This window comes from Xiphias gladius, chromosome 18 (assembly GCF_016859285.1).
Source record: "Xiphias gladius isolate SHS-SW01 ecotype Sanya breed wild chromosome 18, ASM1685928v1, whole genome shotgun sequence".
NCBI classification, from domain to species: Eukaryota; Metazoa; Chordata; class Actinopteri; order Istiophoriformes; family Xiphiidae; genus Xiphias; species Xiphias gladius.
This window is the reverse complement of record NC_053417.1, coordinates 27,682,630-27,696,918: the sequence shown is the minus strand read 5'-3', so window position 1 is coordinate 27,696,918 and position 14,289 is coordinate 27,682,630. Positions and strand designations below refer to the sequence as shown.

General features: G+C 40.9%; 1 protein-coding gene across 6 annotated transcripts in view; it reads right to left on the bottom strand.

Annotated features, from left to right (window-relative positions):
- Positions 1 to 14,014, bottom strand: part of tpd52l2b (tpd52 like 2b) — a 31,203-nt gene extending 17,189 nt beyond the window's left edge. For 4 of the 6 annotated variants that reach the window (XM_040152231.1, XM_040152233.1, XM_040152234.1 and 1 more), the window contains exons 1-3: positions 13,790 to 14,014; positions 9,957 to 10,114; positions 8,538 to 8,686 (exon numbers count right to left, since the gene is read on the bottom strand). In XM_040152231.1, coding sequence (XP_040008165.1) covers positions 8,538 to 8,686; positions 9,957 to 10,114; positions 13,790 to 13,808 — 326 coding nt within the window. In that variant the 5' untranslated portion in view covers positions 13,809 to 14,014. Of the gene's footprint in view, positions 1 to 5,283; positions 5,344 to 8,537; positions 8,687 to 9,956; positions 10,115 to 13,789 lie in introns of all 6 variants that reach the window. The other 2 variants (XM_040152229.1, XM_040152230.1) reach the window with 1 other exon arrangement.
- Positions 14,015 to 14,289: the final 275 nt, after the last annotated feature.

The window sequence follows — 14,289 nt, the reverse complement described above, 5'->3', positions numbered from 1 at the left end:
GCAGACCTAAACAACACACACAAACACACACACACACACACACACACACACACACACACACACAAACTAACAAACAGTCCTGCCTGTATAGTATCTAAAAAAAGAAGGGAAGTGTGTTTGTGCTGAATGCTCTGTAAAACAATGGCGGAGCAGAAAAGGAAGCACGGCCAACACAACAGAAGAATGAGAGGAGATCTGAGACTTTACAGTCATCTGGTGGAGGCCTTGATCCCTGAATGTTTGAACACTGTGAATGTCTCACTCAACACAGCAAGCGGTGCAGGCAGCTCAAATATTATTTGTATATTTGAGTGACTGGAGAAACATGACAGACGTATTTATATAGGAGGATATCCTACTAAAAACCGCTGCAGGACAGTGGCTCCATCTCCATCACTTTCAGATTACACGTAGGCAGTTGGAGAACGCCAGAGGCATACTTCGGGTGCTAAAAGCTAATTCTGCAAAAGGATTCTGAAACAACAAATCAACTCCGGTCTTCTAAAAAGGCAAATTACTTAAAAATTCCTCCATAAGCAGCGTCCTACTTGGTCAGATCTTTGTGTGGTAAAAACATAGCAAAACGTTCAATTAAACTGGGGCATTTTTCTTTTTTTATGCTTCATTATAGAACCCTGATATATTTGCCAATATTATCTAATTACAGATATGTTGGTATCATCACCAAGTCGACTGATAAGTAACGAGAAAAGATGTGTTTTAGGTAATACAGTAACACTGTCCCCGTTACATAGTTTATCCACCAGAGGGGGCTGACTAGTTTATTTATTTATTTTTTTTATTTAACCGTAAAATGTGTAAAAACTCTAAAAACCCAGTACGTAGCTTTGTCACAATTCTTTATTAACCGAATTTATGGGCTACATTTCAAATATATTTGATTATGTTATGTGGTAACATAAAAATATCCGTATTTTTAACTCTCAAATATGGATATTGGCATCAGCCACAACAAGCTAGTGTTAGCTGGAATCTAATTCTTTATAGACCAGCATAACCTTTAATTTTTGCTGAGGTAAATATCCAATAGTCAACTGCCTCGCCCTAAGCACTGAAAAAGGATGAGATGTCATGACATACTGTGCAGCGTGATTACAGAATGTAAACTGTCTATGATAACAAAGAGGTTTTTGTAGTTTCTATTGGCCAACGGGTACGGTAGTGTTAGCCTTCAATTAAGCCCTGAATTTAACCCTGAAAAAGGAGGTAATGTGAGAGTTTTGATGTGGGCAGTAAATAAATATTGATCAGAGCGATCACAAACTAAACTCCAAACAGTGTATGAGAGCGATGCCACAATTTGTAGTTTGGTAGCGATACTGTGCCAACGACGGGGAAACGTGACTTCTACACGTCCAAACACTGTCTATCGTCAGCCAACAGAAACACCGATGCCCTAAAGCACGGTCAAAGCCGAACAAAGCTGGACTCTGAGGTGTAAGACTGCCGGAGCTGGCTGGGTACGGCACCGAAACACGAAATGAATGCAACCGTTGCGTGCTTCAATAGAGGGGAATGGGAGATGGAGAGAATATACTTGCAGGACGAAAATAACGTGACATACATTACCCCTCAGATTCTCAGGTTAAAGGTGAACTCTGAGCTCTGTGAGTCAGCTGGAGCTCATACCGAAATTGCAAGTTCTTATTTTTAAATCTCTCAGTCATAAGTGAATGAGAGACAGAGGGGAACCAAAGTGTGACTGCACCCTAACGCACACAGCAGGGGGTGGATCTTATACTGCCAGGAGCAGCAACAAGTGTGTTTAGTATAAATTAGAGAAAGGGGTAAATAAATAAATAAATACATACATACATAAAAGAAAATTGTCACCTACAGAAACTCAAACTCCTTTAGGGCAAAAGCCAAGAAAAAGAACTGCTCACAGGTTGACTGACAAATGATGGGCGAAAACACCACACCAACTACTGCTTAGCACTTAAGATGTCAAATAATAAAACAAAAGATGACCTTGCAGATAGCGGGACTGCATTTTCTACACAGGTCCTATACCGTTACATCCATTTTCCTTGTGCAAAAGACACAGGAGATGGCTCTCGTTGTAGACAGCTCAGCTCCAGACAAGACCAGTCTCTACATCCTGACTAACATCAGCACAATGCTGCTTACTGTACAGCACAGTGACCGCATACACACCAGCTCAGTCACAATACACTGCCTGTCCCTGCAGCACTTCACTCTTTAACTTCTGAGAAGACGGTAATTCGAACAGATACAGGGATTCTGTGTCCTTTACATTTGAAAGTTTGGGTGTGGAGGCCTCGCTTTGCCTCTTTTCTTTTTAAAAACGAGAGGCACAGTTCAAAAGAGCCGATCCACTAAAATTTGCCAAACAATGTCACATACTGAGGGAACTAAGCTGTTGGGTGAAATACACATATGGATATAGGGAGGATGTTGCAATTTACTTTCTGAAATTCTAATAGTTTGTTTCTCATATGCTTTGGCAAAAAAATGGTATTTGATTTTAACTGTCCTGCTAATAAAGCACACAGAGCTGAACTGAAAATATAGTTCAACAGCTGACGGATTCTCTCGTCCCACTCCAGTTTTCATGGCAACCCGCTCGAGTCTTTGTGCCTCCATCACATTCATAATTCATAACCCATTTATTTCTTTGTTTAGTGCAGTTAGGCTTGGTGTGTACCTCATAACATACCCCCCCCTTCTCTGGACATCACGTGTCATGTGACTAAGCAAAACACCGTCTCTCTCTCTTCCCCTTCCTCTCTCCATCCACCTCTCTCTCACATTCCTTTCCTTTCCTCTCCTCTCCTCTCCTCTCCTCCCACTTGTTTCTGCAACAGCAAGTCTAAGCTGCCCATTTGGTTGAAAGGCACGAACAGGGAGCACGCGTGTGTGTGTGTGTGTGTGTGTGAGAGTAAGAGATAAATACACACACTTTCCTGCACTGTGCCTGGCATTGTTTGTGTCTGTAGGCCTAAACCAAGAATAATGTGCCTGCTTGCTTCTACGTCTCTCTGTTTCAATTGACAGTTATTCTGTCTGTGTGGGTGAACACATAACTGGAAACCAAAACTGATGGTGTGAGAAATGTGTGAGCAAGTATGTCTATTTCTGTGTGTGAAAGTAGAACAAATACTATAAACCCGTGCACCTGCTGCCGTTTTGTGAAGACTGTGATTGTGTGTGTAAAAGTCGATTACAGTGTCAGTGGCGTCACCCTGTCAGGTTAGGCTAACTATCTGAGCGAGCTTGCCAATCCAGTTCAGTTCAGAAGCAGCCACATGGAAAATTCCATTAGCCTCAGACCTCATGTCAGCAGCAGCAGCCTGGTGGAAACAGGCAGAAAAACGTACTGATTTAATGTTTTTCTTGCCAACTACACAGTTTCCTCTGGATTCTTTCAGTTGCACTACAAAACCATCTCAAAGTCTCTATCTCAAACAGACTCCTGGGGAAACTCTGTTAACCTGTTAATTCCAGTCAGGACTCCGTCACTGGTTATGAAGCTAATTTATTATGTTGACTTGTTCTCACTTTATACAAAAAGACCTACCACTAATATGGACACATGATAAACATGATGATAGACAAACCTATGATTTGGCTGCATTAGCTCATTAAAATGGCCAAGGATGGATTACTGCACGGGCCAGCTGGCCATAGTCCTCATAGCCAGAGACTCAGAAGGGACTTTTATTATAATGCTTCTTTATAAAGAGCTCAGACAAAACTAGGAATGTCCACGTGACATGTTTTGGCTCTTGATCCTAGATATACCTGATCCTGTAAGAATTTTAAATATAATAATATAATATTTGCTACATGACTGTGCCCTGGGGCACATCGTCTAAAAATCCATCCATGAATATGGCTAATGACTAATGGGTGCAAATCACTGCCTCCTTTACAGGTCAGATCTGGCATCAGCTGGTTATTATATCATTACATCATTTTTGTTTTTCCATTGTGTGCCAACTGATCTTATCCTGATCTTATCCCAGCCTGAAATCTTTAAATGTGCAAACATTCCCAGCATGTGGCTTGATGAAGTCACGACTTCTTCACGACTGGTGTTGCCTGCTAGAAAGGCTGCCGGACAAGCTAAGTAATCACTGGATGGCCTGACAATATAGCCTTAAATTTTAATTCTACGCCTTCCCCCTGCATGAAACTCCCTTTCTCAAATACAACAATCCAACTAGAGGGTCAGTTTTTGTCGTGGCCACTGGTTAAAAAAAAAAAAAAAACAGTGAGGAAACATCTGTAAAAGCTGGAAGTATGAAAGAGTGTTGATTTGGAGAGGAAGCAGAGAGGAGGACGTGTGTCATCACATCTGGATGGAGGACCAGAAGCCACCTGACCTCTGGGGGAGGAAGTAAAGAACAGATGGATGACACTGATAGGATCGAGGTAGGAAAAGAAAACTGAAGAGAAAACTATCAGATGAGGTAAAAATATAACTAAGCAGAGAATGATACAATGTACTGCAATGTACAGCAAACAAAAAGATCAAAAGTGAGATTGGTATTTCCGGAGTCCTGTGGTTCCACATCTGTCAGCCCTAATCCCCATCGAGGAAATCCTGCCACGTCTCCACATTAGTGAACCCTCTCAATCTATAGAACCACCTTGAAAAAAAAAAAAATCTGACTATCAAAAGATAACAAAGATTCAGGTGAGTCAGTTATGTAACTCATGCAGCAACGGTTAGGACTGAGATACACAGCAAATCCCACTTCGGTGCTACAAGTCTAGCCCCATGTGCAACAGGAGTGCTGATCCATAATCCTCAGACTAGAAAATCTCCCGAAGAGGGTCAAATACACTTGCTTACAACCTAGGAAATCCATCATCCGTCAAAATGTACCAAAGACATTATTACAGTTACAGGAATTACATCTAAACTGAGGTCATTTTGGTCTCACTCTTTAAGTTCTGCATTGTGACGATCTACCACATCTGGAGCATGAAACCATTCACTTAAAAATGCCAGCAGAAAGTCCAGCAGATCAAAGCACATTTATCTAAATGTGTTCCTTTACAGCATCTCACTCAAACATGAGCAAAAAGAATAAAGAGACTACAGATAAATGTCCTCCTACCAGACACAAAGTTACACACCAACTGTTGAAATGTTAAGTGTTCTCAAATATGGTTAGTAGGTTGAGGACAGAGAGGGATCGAGAGTGAGTAAAAGTCAGAGCGTGAGAGAGCAAACACTGCAGAAGCCCAGGAATCCCCAGTGAGCGAACAGCAAACAGTGCATGGACTCACAGATCCGAACGGGTAACTCTTTCATTCCACTCGCCCAGTTTCTCAGTGGTTCTCACATAGCTAGAAACAGAGACATGAGGGTGTTATGCTGTAGAGGTTCAACGGAAACTCAAAAGCAGACTGGCTCGGAGAGGAAGCCATGGTTAGAAAATCCCAAAAGAGTCTCTGCACTAAGGTTATCTCGAATTTTGTTGCAGTTTTGGTCTGTATAATGTAAATAATTATGTGTTTGTCATTGGAAAACCCTTTTTTCTCTTTCTCTAATTGGTCAAGGTGACAACGCAGACTGTCAGGGATTCATGTACACATTCATCAAAGTCACGCTGTGAGGAAAATCAGGTTATTTTAAGCCCGTGTTCCCTGTGCGAAGAGGTGGCGTCTTATTCACCAGAAAACTGGTACAAACCGAGATGTTCTTTAATCACAGTGTTGTACAAGTCGGCAGTCCTGTTCATCACTAATCGGAAAATTGCAAATTCCGTGATTCACTTCTAAGGATGATTCATCGAGGACGGCACAGCGGTGCCCTAAAGGGAGCAATGTCAGATCCAACCTGACATTCAAGCATTAAAATTCTCTTCCTTGTACGTCTGACACCGTACAAAATTTATAAAACGGATGACCATGACAAGTTCTGTAACAGTTTCGATGTGCTAAAATGGTAATAACTGGAGCTTTTGCATGCCAATTAATGTTCTAATAATATTTAAGACAGCGGAGCATTACGTTTCAGTTGGGTCAGTTAATGTTACTGCACTGTAAATATGCATGTGTTGGTATTAGTCTTGATGCCAACTGGTCACAACCTTTTCCAGTTATTGTTGGGTTCGGCCATTTGTTTAAAATGCATTTCCAAGGTTATATTTTGTATATTTTTGACGTTTACACAGAGATATTTGTGACTAGAATATTAAAGTGTCATCTTGTGAAAACATAACAAAAGGTTCGGATATACTCTGTATAATGTTAGTTACATAGTGGACATTTTAAAGCTCTTCAAAATATCATCCATGTGTAATCAGTCTAAGGAGTCTGGTCATGTCCTATATTCCTTACATAATATTAGAGGAGTTTGTTCAGCCGGAGCCAACATTATTTAAGAGTCAGACAAACCTGTTGAATCCCTACAAACTAATCAAGTCAGACTTCATGTTCTTTTAAGTACTAATAAAGACTAAGAAACGCTTGGAAGATCCATCTAACTGTTTAAAAAACCACCAAATGAAATATAAAAACATTCTGAGTTACGTACTTTGTTCCCTAAATCAGGCAACTGAAAATTGTCAAGATAGACAAAATAAAGGGTTAAGATGTTCTTTATTGATCCCTGTGGACAAAGTTAAGCAAATCCATCACCAGTAATGATCTTTTTTTTTCCTGGAAAACTCGATAATGAGATTCAGCAGTAGCACCAAGAGGTTTGTTGTGTGCTCATCAGGATTCCTCAAACCACCATTCCCCTTTATGAAGACCTTCTGCAGAGGTTAATAACTGCGGCTGCTCAATTAATCCCGTGTAATCGTATTTTACCATTTTAGTTACTAAATTATCTGGCAAGATCTAATGATGTAAGAGCATTAAATTTTAATTTCAAACAGAGCAGCTGCTGTGTGATGGCAGCATCTTTAAAAAAAACGGGCTGGATCATTACAGCTGATAACATAGCACCTCTGCAGCTGCTAAAGTCAAGGGAACGCGCCTCTGTTTCATCTGTTTAATATGTGTGCCATCATCCTGTGTAATGTAAAGCTCTGCAGAAAATAATCTGAAGACTTCCGAAGCCCGGATGCGTCACCACGACGTATGAGTCATTCTGTGACTGGCTCGTTCTGATAACTGTTACTATCAGAGAATGACTGCAGGGTGTTGATTCAAGGGTCATCTCACTGTGCTGTGACCAAAGTCGTCTGGGGAACAATTCGGTTCTAAAAAACTGGCATAAAAATGTCTGTGGCATATTTTAGAAGGTTGTCATTTCTACAAGTCTAATCTCGCTCTGCTACTTCACAAAACTGACGTGGATAAGTAAATATCTACTATCCTTGTTTATTCTTTCATCCTGTAATGTATTACAAAATGAAATGGGTGATTCTCTTTAAATACACCTCCTTTTAAATGTAGCCTCGGTTCCACCAGACACTGTATTTTTCCATTCATGTTTTTTTTTTTTCCCCCACTTGTCTTACTAAAAAGTCAAAACGTGATGCTAAGGTTTTTCTGCCCGTATCTTAAAACTAAAGGGGTTCATCGTGTACAGTTGTACTCAACAGTAAAAGCAGAGCACCTCATCATTATGAAAAAAGATAAAACGACAATTACACTTTTAGCATTTAACAACTACAGCTCTGACGAGATTTTCATTGCAGTCCTGTGGCTAAGGTCGTGTTCACACAGACATTCAGACTAAAAAGCACGGCCACCCAATTGTGTCAATGAGGGCACAGGGGGATCTAGCAAAATAATCAAAAGGTTGTCCGGCAAAAAGTTGAACCAATGCTAAATCACCGAACAACACAAAAGATATCATTCCTGTTATTAGTTTGTAATGTAAAGGTGATTCTACCGTTTTCTTCCACAAAAGAAGAGGATAAAATGACTGTCGGCTTGATAACTTTCCAGAGTTGCAAATCTTTCTTCAGAGTATCATAAACCACAGTGCAATATTTTGGCGAGCCTTCATTCTCATGAATTTATTATCTTTAATGAGGCTTCCTAGAAAGCATTTCATCAACTCACCGGTACCTGGAGCAACATGCCCAGACTTTCACACCTCCTTATGTTTTTTCAACACACTGCTGTTGTTCAGTCCAAACAGTCATTAAGACTCATGGGAGCTGTAGATGTGAAATTCTAACAAAATTATAATTTTATCTTGGTTAAAATGCCAAAATGCTCAAATCTTACTGTTCACAACAGTAGCTTTTTGGAGGAGTCTGCTGTTGCTCCTTCACCAGCCAACTAGGTGGTCAAGTAACAAACGACCAAATGTTAGTTTAGTATACTAGTAAATACAAATTTGATTATTTTTTTAGATTTTCAGAGGGGGAACATCCATTGAAAAAGCTAGTGAAATACAAGCTAAGCCAGAAACCGTATGATATATGCATGTCACTGAATATTCAAAAACAGATCTTAAATTTAGCCTGAGTTGGTGGTAAATATTTTAACTTTTTAGACCACTGAAGGACTTTTAAGAAAAATCAAGCGTTTCTCCAAGAACAACACAATATCTGAAGTGTCTGATTAATACGTACGCGTTGGAGGTCTGAACATCTTGCCAGCTCTTGGTGAGGTTCTGCCTGAGTTCGTTGAGCGGGCTGAGGCCAAGTTTCCTCTTCAGCTCTGTGGCGTGTCTCTCTTTGGCTGACAAAACCTGACGCAGAGTGTTGATCTCCTCCTCCACCTGTAACAAAAACAGACCCACCAGAAAGAGTTCAGTCTGGAGTTTCCTCTTCACTCCTGGTGCTACGTCAAGTTCCAGCTCTTCTTTTCTAGAGCCCCAAAAGTGGAAAGATATTTATATTCCACTAAGAAACACTTAGATATTCACTATCATCTACCGCAGGATCACATTCAAATCATCCTCCTCTACTCTGTTTACAAATGTATTCACTCCTACTGCTCTAAAGAAAAAAGGAAAAAAGACTTGTTTCCCTTTCCTACGATCAATTCCATGTGCTCATATTGGCAGGATACCGTGGCTCTCGTTCATCAGAAGTGTTTACTGTGTTGAAATTCATTGGAATTCCTGCACAGCAAAGAGAGGCCAAAAAAAATTCAACCAACATGTGTATTTATGATTAACAAATGGAATGCAGCCATTGTTATTGTTATTAATCGCAGATGCTATTTTTCAATTATGACGTGTCAAAATGTGTGGTGACAAGGGCCTATTAAGTACCTAGTCTTTTAAATGTCAAAAATTGTGACATTATTATACATTATTATCCACACCAAGAAGTCAACACAAGTCAAATGTATTTATAAAGCGCATTTAAGACCAACATGTGTCGACAGTAGTGCTTTACAGAGAAATTTAAAATAAAATCAAATGATGAAAACAAAAAGAAACCGGTAAATAAATACCTGTAACAGACAAAATTAAAACAAGTTTATTGTTACATCAATAATTAAGGGAACTCAAAAAATAACTGCATAAAGGTGGGTCTTTAGCTGGGATTTAAAAGTCACCAGAAGTGACGACTTACAAGTTGCTTGCTTACTCTATCAAGCAGCCATACGGAATAATTTTTATAACGGCACAAAGGGAGAAAATCTATCAGGGAAACACGAAATAAATGCAAAGGTTGTTATTAAAATTATAGTGCACGAAACTTAGGAAGGCAATCAAATCTAGACATTAAAGAAGGTATAACCCGTAAATGTTGTAAACAGTTATTGACATCTTAGCACTTTTAAATAATGTTAAATAAATAATTAAGTCTCTCTTTTTAAGTCAGGTAGTTATATGCAAACGAAAATATTACAGAACGGTCAACACACTGGAATTACTGCGCCCTTAACCTTTTACTCAGCCCAACGCAAGTCCTCCACAGACCTGAGAAAACCTGCGTTGGGTCAAAATGTTGCTAATAAGAAAGCATGAGGGATCTTTTCTACCACCGCCACAAAACACACACGAGCCTGGCGATTTTGGAACACCCGGGCCTTACCTTGGTGAGCTCAGTGCGGAGCTCCTCAGCCTCTTCCTCTGTCAGGCCAGGTGGAAGAGGGCTGGCCGAGTTCCCCACCGCTCCCTCCACTGGCACGTCGGACAGGCTGTCTGAATGATCCACACCGAGGCCCTTGTTAGGAGAGTTCAGGTTGATATCTGGGACGATGACAGAGAAGCAGAGCGACAAAAAAAAGGAGAGAGGTGAGGGAAGGGGAGAAGGACAAGGTGAAGAATAGGAGACATTAATGGGAGAGTAAAATGGAGAGGCGGCAGAAGGGTAAACAAATACACACTTAGACCAGCTGAAGTGTTACAAGCCAAGAGTGGTTTATTCAGATCATGCCTCTCGGTATCTGTTTCAGTGACACACACAGAAACAAAGGCCAGGAAGAGGCCAGTGTTTCCAGCAGGAACCATCCAACAGGAAGAGAAAGTGACAATTAGCGGCGCCAAGAGCTGAACCGGACTCTGGGAGAGTGACTTAAGATCCCTCTGTCAGAGAAGAATTAAAGTTTTCCCTTTCTGAAAACAGGAACACCTGCATAAACTGCACCAGAAAGACCGAAAACAGCATGAAACTATTTTTAAAAAGAAGAACAAAAACAGATCTAGAGCCAAACTGTGTAAATTTTGATTTATCCAGAGATAGCTGACAGCACAAAGATGCCAGTTTAAACATTGAAATCTGCCTCTGTCAGGATTTCTATGACAATGAGCACATCTTGTGTCATTCACCTGAGGACACCAGTATATTTTTGGCAGCTACTGGGGCTCGGCACAGCCAGAGCTGGCACGAAGGACAGCAGGACACAACAAAGGAAAGAAAAGACAAGCTGGAGCCACTGCCTGAAACGCTGGGTAAAATTAGACTTTATGCAGTTATAGTCCAACAGTAAAACAGTATTTTTTCAGTGGGTGGACTTATTATGAAAGCTAAATGCACACTTTCCATTGCTTACAACGCACCTACTTCAATGCCAGTGAACAGGCAGTGAGGAATAAAATGATTCCACTTCGGTTTAAGCATTTTATATTCAAATCTTAACTTTTTGAATGCTGAGTTAACCATAAATCCCTGGTTGTGCGATATCCACGTCTACATGACCGACTGCACACTGGCTTACACAATACATCAAACACAAGACACACAGCAGACAATGGTCAACAGTAAGGAAAACACACAGTAAGTGTTGCAAAAGACCCAGATTATCATGATCTGCAGGTAGCACTGGTGACATTGTTTGTTTGAGTCTCAGCAAAAACATCCATGTACAAGATGGCAAGAGATATCATGGCTCCACCCTCAAGGTGTATTGATTCAGTCCAGAATGAGTCAGACCATCCCACAAAAATAACAGCAGTGAAGTTAAAATGAGATAAGGCGAATAAGAGGCAGCAGAAAAAGGAATGAAAACAAACAAAAAGAAAAATCCATTTGTTCCTGGGATGTGGACTTGTAGGAAACGTTCAATCTCAGATATTTTTTGGCTGTCATATTTTGTGTGCTGTCATGTCTCCTTCACAGTCATTTACTCTTCCCAGAATGCCCTCTGACAACACCCAGTCAGTCCGAGCTCTGCTGCTTTCAAACAAAGGTTGGCTGCACGTGGAGGTTCAATTTTGTGTCATCTGACCCATTAGCTAGCCGTCTAACCAGTCTGTAAACACTAACCCTGTATGTGATAACGGCCACACCCCTCACTTAAAAAACAAACATTGCTGTTGCATTGCATTCTGGTCTATTTTCGCGCTGATGTGAACGTAGAAATTAGTGTCTGTGGTCTATAACGGCTCTGTCCTTGTATGATAGTTGAAAGTCTGCACAAACTGACAGCTCTATAAAAATGTCCTCGCCCTTTGATTCTGACTCACACCAAACCTGACATTTATAGTTAGTGTATCTGACTTTTCCTTTAACTGTGTTAGGCCAGTTATTCACAGGAAAACAAAAGCGGATCCAGAAAAGCAAAGGCACATGACAAACAATTAATAATCAATGTTATTCTTGTAGGATGACGTTTTATTCTAACAAATACTGACAGCGGTGTCATTTGAGAACGTACAAGTCAGAAAACGTCTGTGGGACAGCAGAAAATCCTATTCTCAGGTTTCACGGCGTCACTTAGGAAACAGTAGTAGCAGGATTTAATGAGACAGACATGCCCTAGTTCACTCCAGTTCATCATATTTCAAAACAGACAAAATGTAGGCAACCTTAGTCACTCCCTAAAACCGCTCATTCTGAGGCACAGGAAGCCTAATACAACATGACATATCTATCATGCCCAGTCACTATTTAACAAACTACAGGATACACCCCATGAAAGTCTCATTAGGATAACCCCCCCCCAGAGGGATTTTGCAGCCAAAATGCCCTGGAGACATACACTCATTTGACAGATAACACCTAGCTAAAACTAACTTGGTCTTATACAACAGCCCTGCAATACATCGTGGAGGTTATAACTTTCAGTGTTTGTTATTTGTTTTAAAGAGGTGTCGATTCAACTGTATGGTAATTTCGGAGGCTGTAGTTTGTGGTGCTGTTGAACAGTACTGCTGTCTTGTGTCTCGGGTTTCCGTATCGCCTCGATTTGGGCAATACGATGATGCATAGTTTTAGGCAACAGAAATGTGTCTACTATTTATCTTTTATTCGTATGTAAGAGATTTTTGCCGTACAGCTGGGGCAGATATCTCCGGTTGTATTAGTAAATGGTGATCAATGTTGCCCATTCATGAACGTGACTGCTTTATGGAAGGATTGCATTTACACAATTTTTGCATAAATGTGTTCAGATACCTTTATTTGTTGAGCATTTTATTCTGTTAAAAAAAGATGTTTCCATGTGTTATTTTATTTAAATTCTCTACATCAGAATCACCATGTATTTCAAGACCAGAATATACAACAACATACACTGTGATAAAAGATTTAAACCATAGTGCCCACCCCTAGTCTAGCTCTATTACTCTCAGCTCATTATGTTTCGGTAAAATGCCTGTTTGCTGCCCTTAGTACAAAATATATCTCATAAGACAAGACAGAAAAAATTTGGCAAAAATGATACACAAGCCCAGGCAGGGTCGTACGACGATAAAGCCCAAGAATCAGTATCTGTTTGGTGAGGTGTCTTTAGCCACCTAGATATGGGCTATCAGACGGAGCTCTCTGTCCAGCTGAAGATGGAAGAGAAGCTCCGTCGATACAACCGGTGGTGACAATGATAAAGCAGCAGCCAGTGCGCTAGCGACGAGGCTGTCGTCAATGCTCAGTTAGTCAGCAAAAAAAAAAAAAATGTGATTATAAAGTGTGCGTAAGATTGGCTAGACTTACAAAACGTGTGTCCGGGCAGGTAAGAGGAAAAGGCAAGTTGCGCTTTAGGGAAGCCACCAAAACAAACTGCGAACACTTGCTAACATTGGTCTTTTTGTTTACGAGCACCGAGAGCGGCTCGCCGGATTTGACGGTTTTGGTAGACAGAGGAGGTGTCGCGGTTCACTTGTTAGGCGAATTAATGTCAGTCATCTCAGATGAAACTGGTCTGAGAAGTTGGTGACATTAGTAACACGATCCCGTCCCTCCTTTCCTCTGCACTTAACTGCTGCCGCCGCTGTCCCTGTCACTTACCAGCGGGCCCGTCCTGTCCTCACGGCTGCACAATTATCACGCCTTATCATTGCCTCCAAAGACAAAATCAAACTTCCACACAAACTAGGCAGCAGAGAGATAAAGGCGCTGGTTATCCGAGGGCGGGTTAATTTATCACAACTGTTTGCGTATCCCGAACACCAGGCTAAGCTATACGCTAAGCTAACAATTAACGTTACCTTGGCTGGCGGGGTCCATGGCGGCGATTTGACAGCGCTGAAACTCCTTTTATCGTTAAAAGTTAAACTCGACCGGTCTAGGACGTGGATAGCAGACTGGTAACGTGCGCTTTCCACTTGGTGTGCGGCAACCTTCCTGGTTTTAGTGACTGCTCCCACTCGGAGAAAGTCGTCGACGGGAACAGCCCGAACCGGAACAGCCCAACAGCCAGCTAGGCACGTCCGGTGAGGAGTTTCAAAATAAAGCCTTTACGGCACCCTGCCGAATGATGGGGATGATGATGAAGAATTGCTGTATCATCCATAAAACCCCAATTTTATCCAGAGATTCCAATGAATGCCTTACAAATACATTCTCTATCTCCATAAATACTCTTTAGACTTGCTCCCAACATGTTTTGTTTTTTTGTTTTGTTTTTTGCAAAATGTTTTTATTGAACAAACTCAGACTTAATCAGGCACATTGGGAGATAATTGACATATGCTTTTCTTTTAAATAA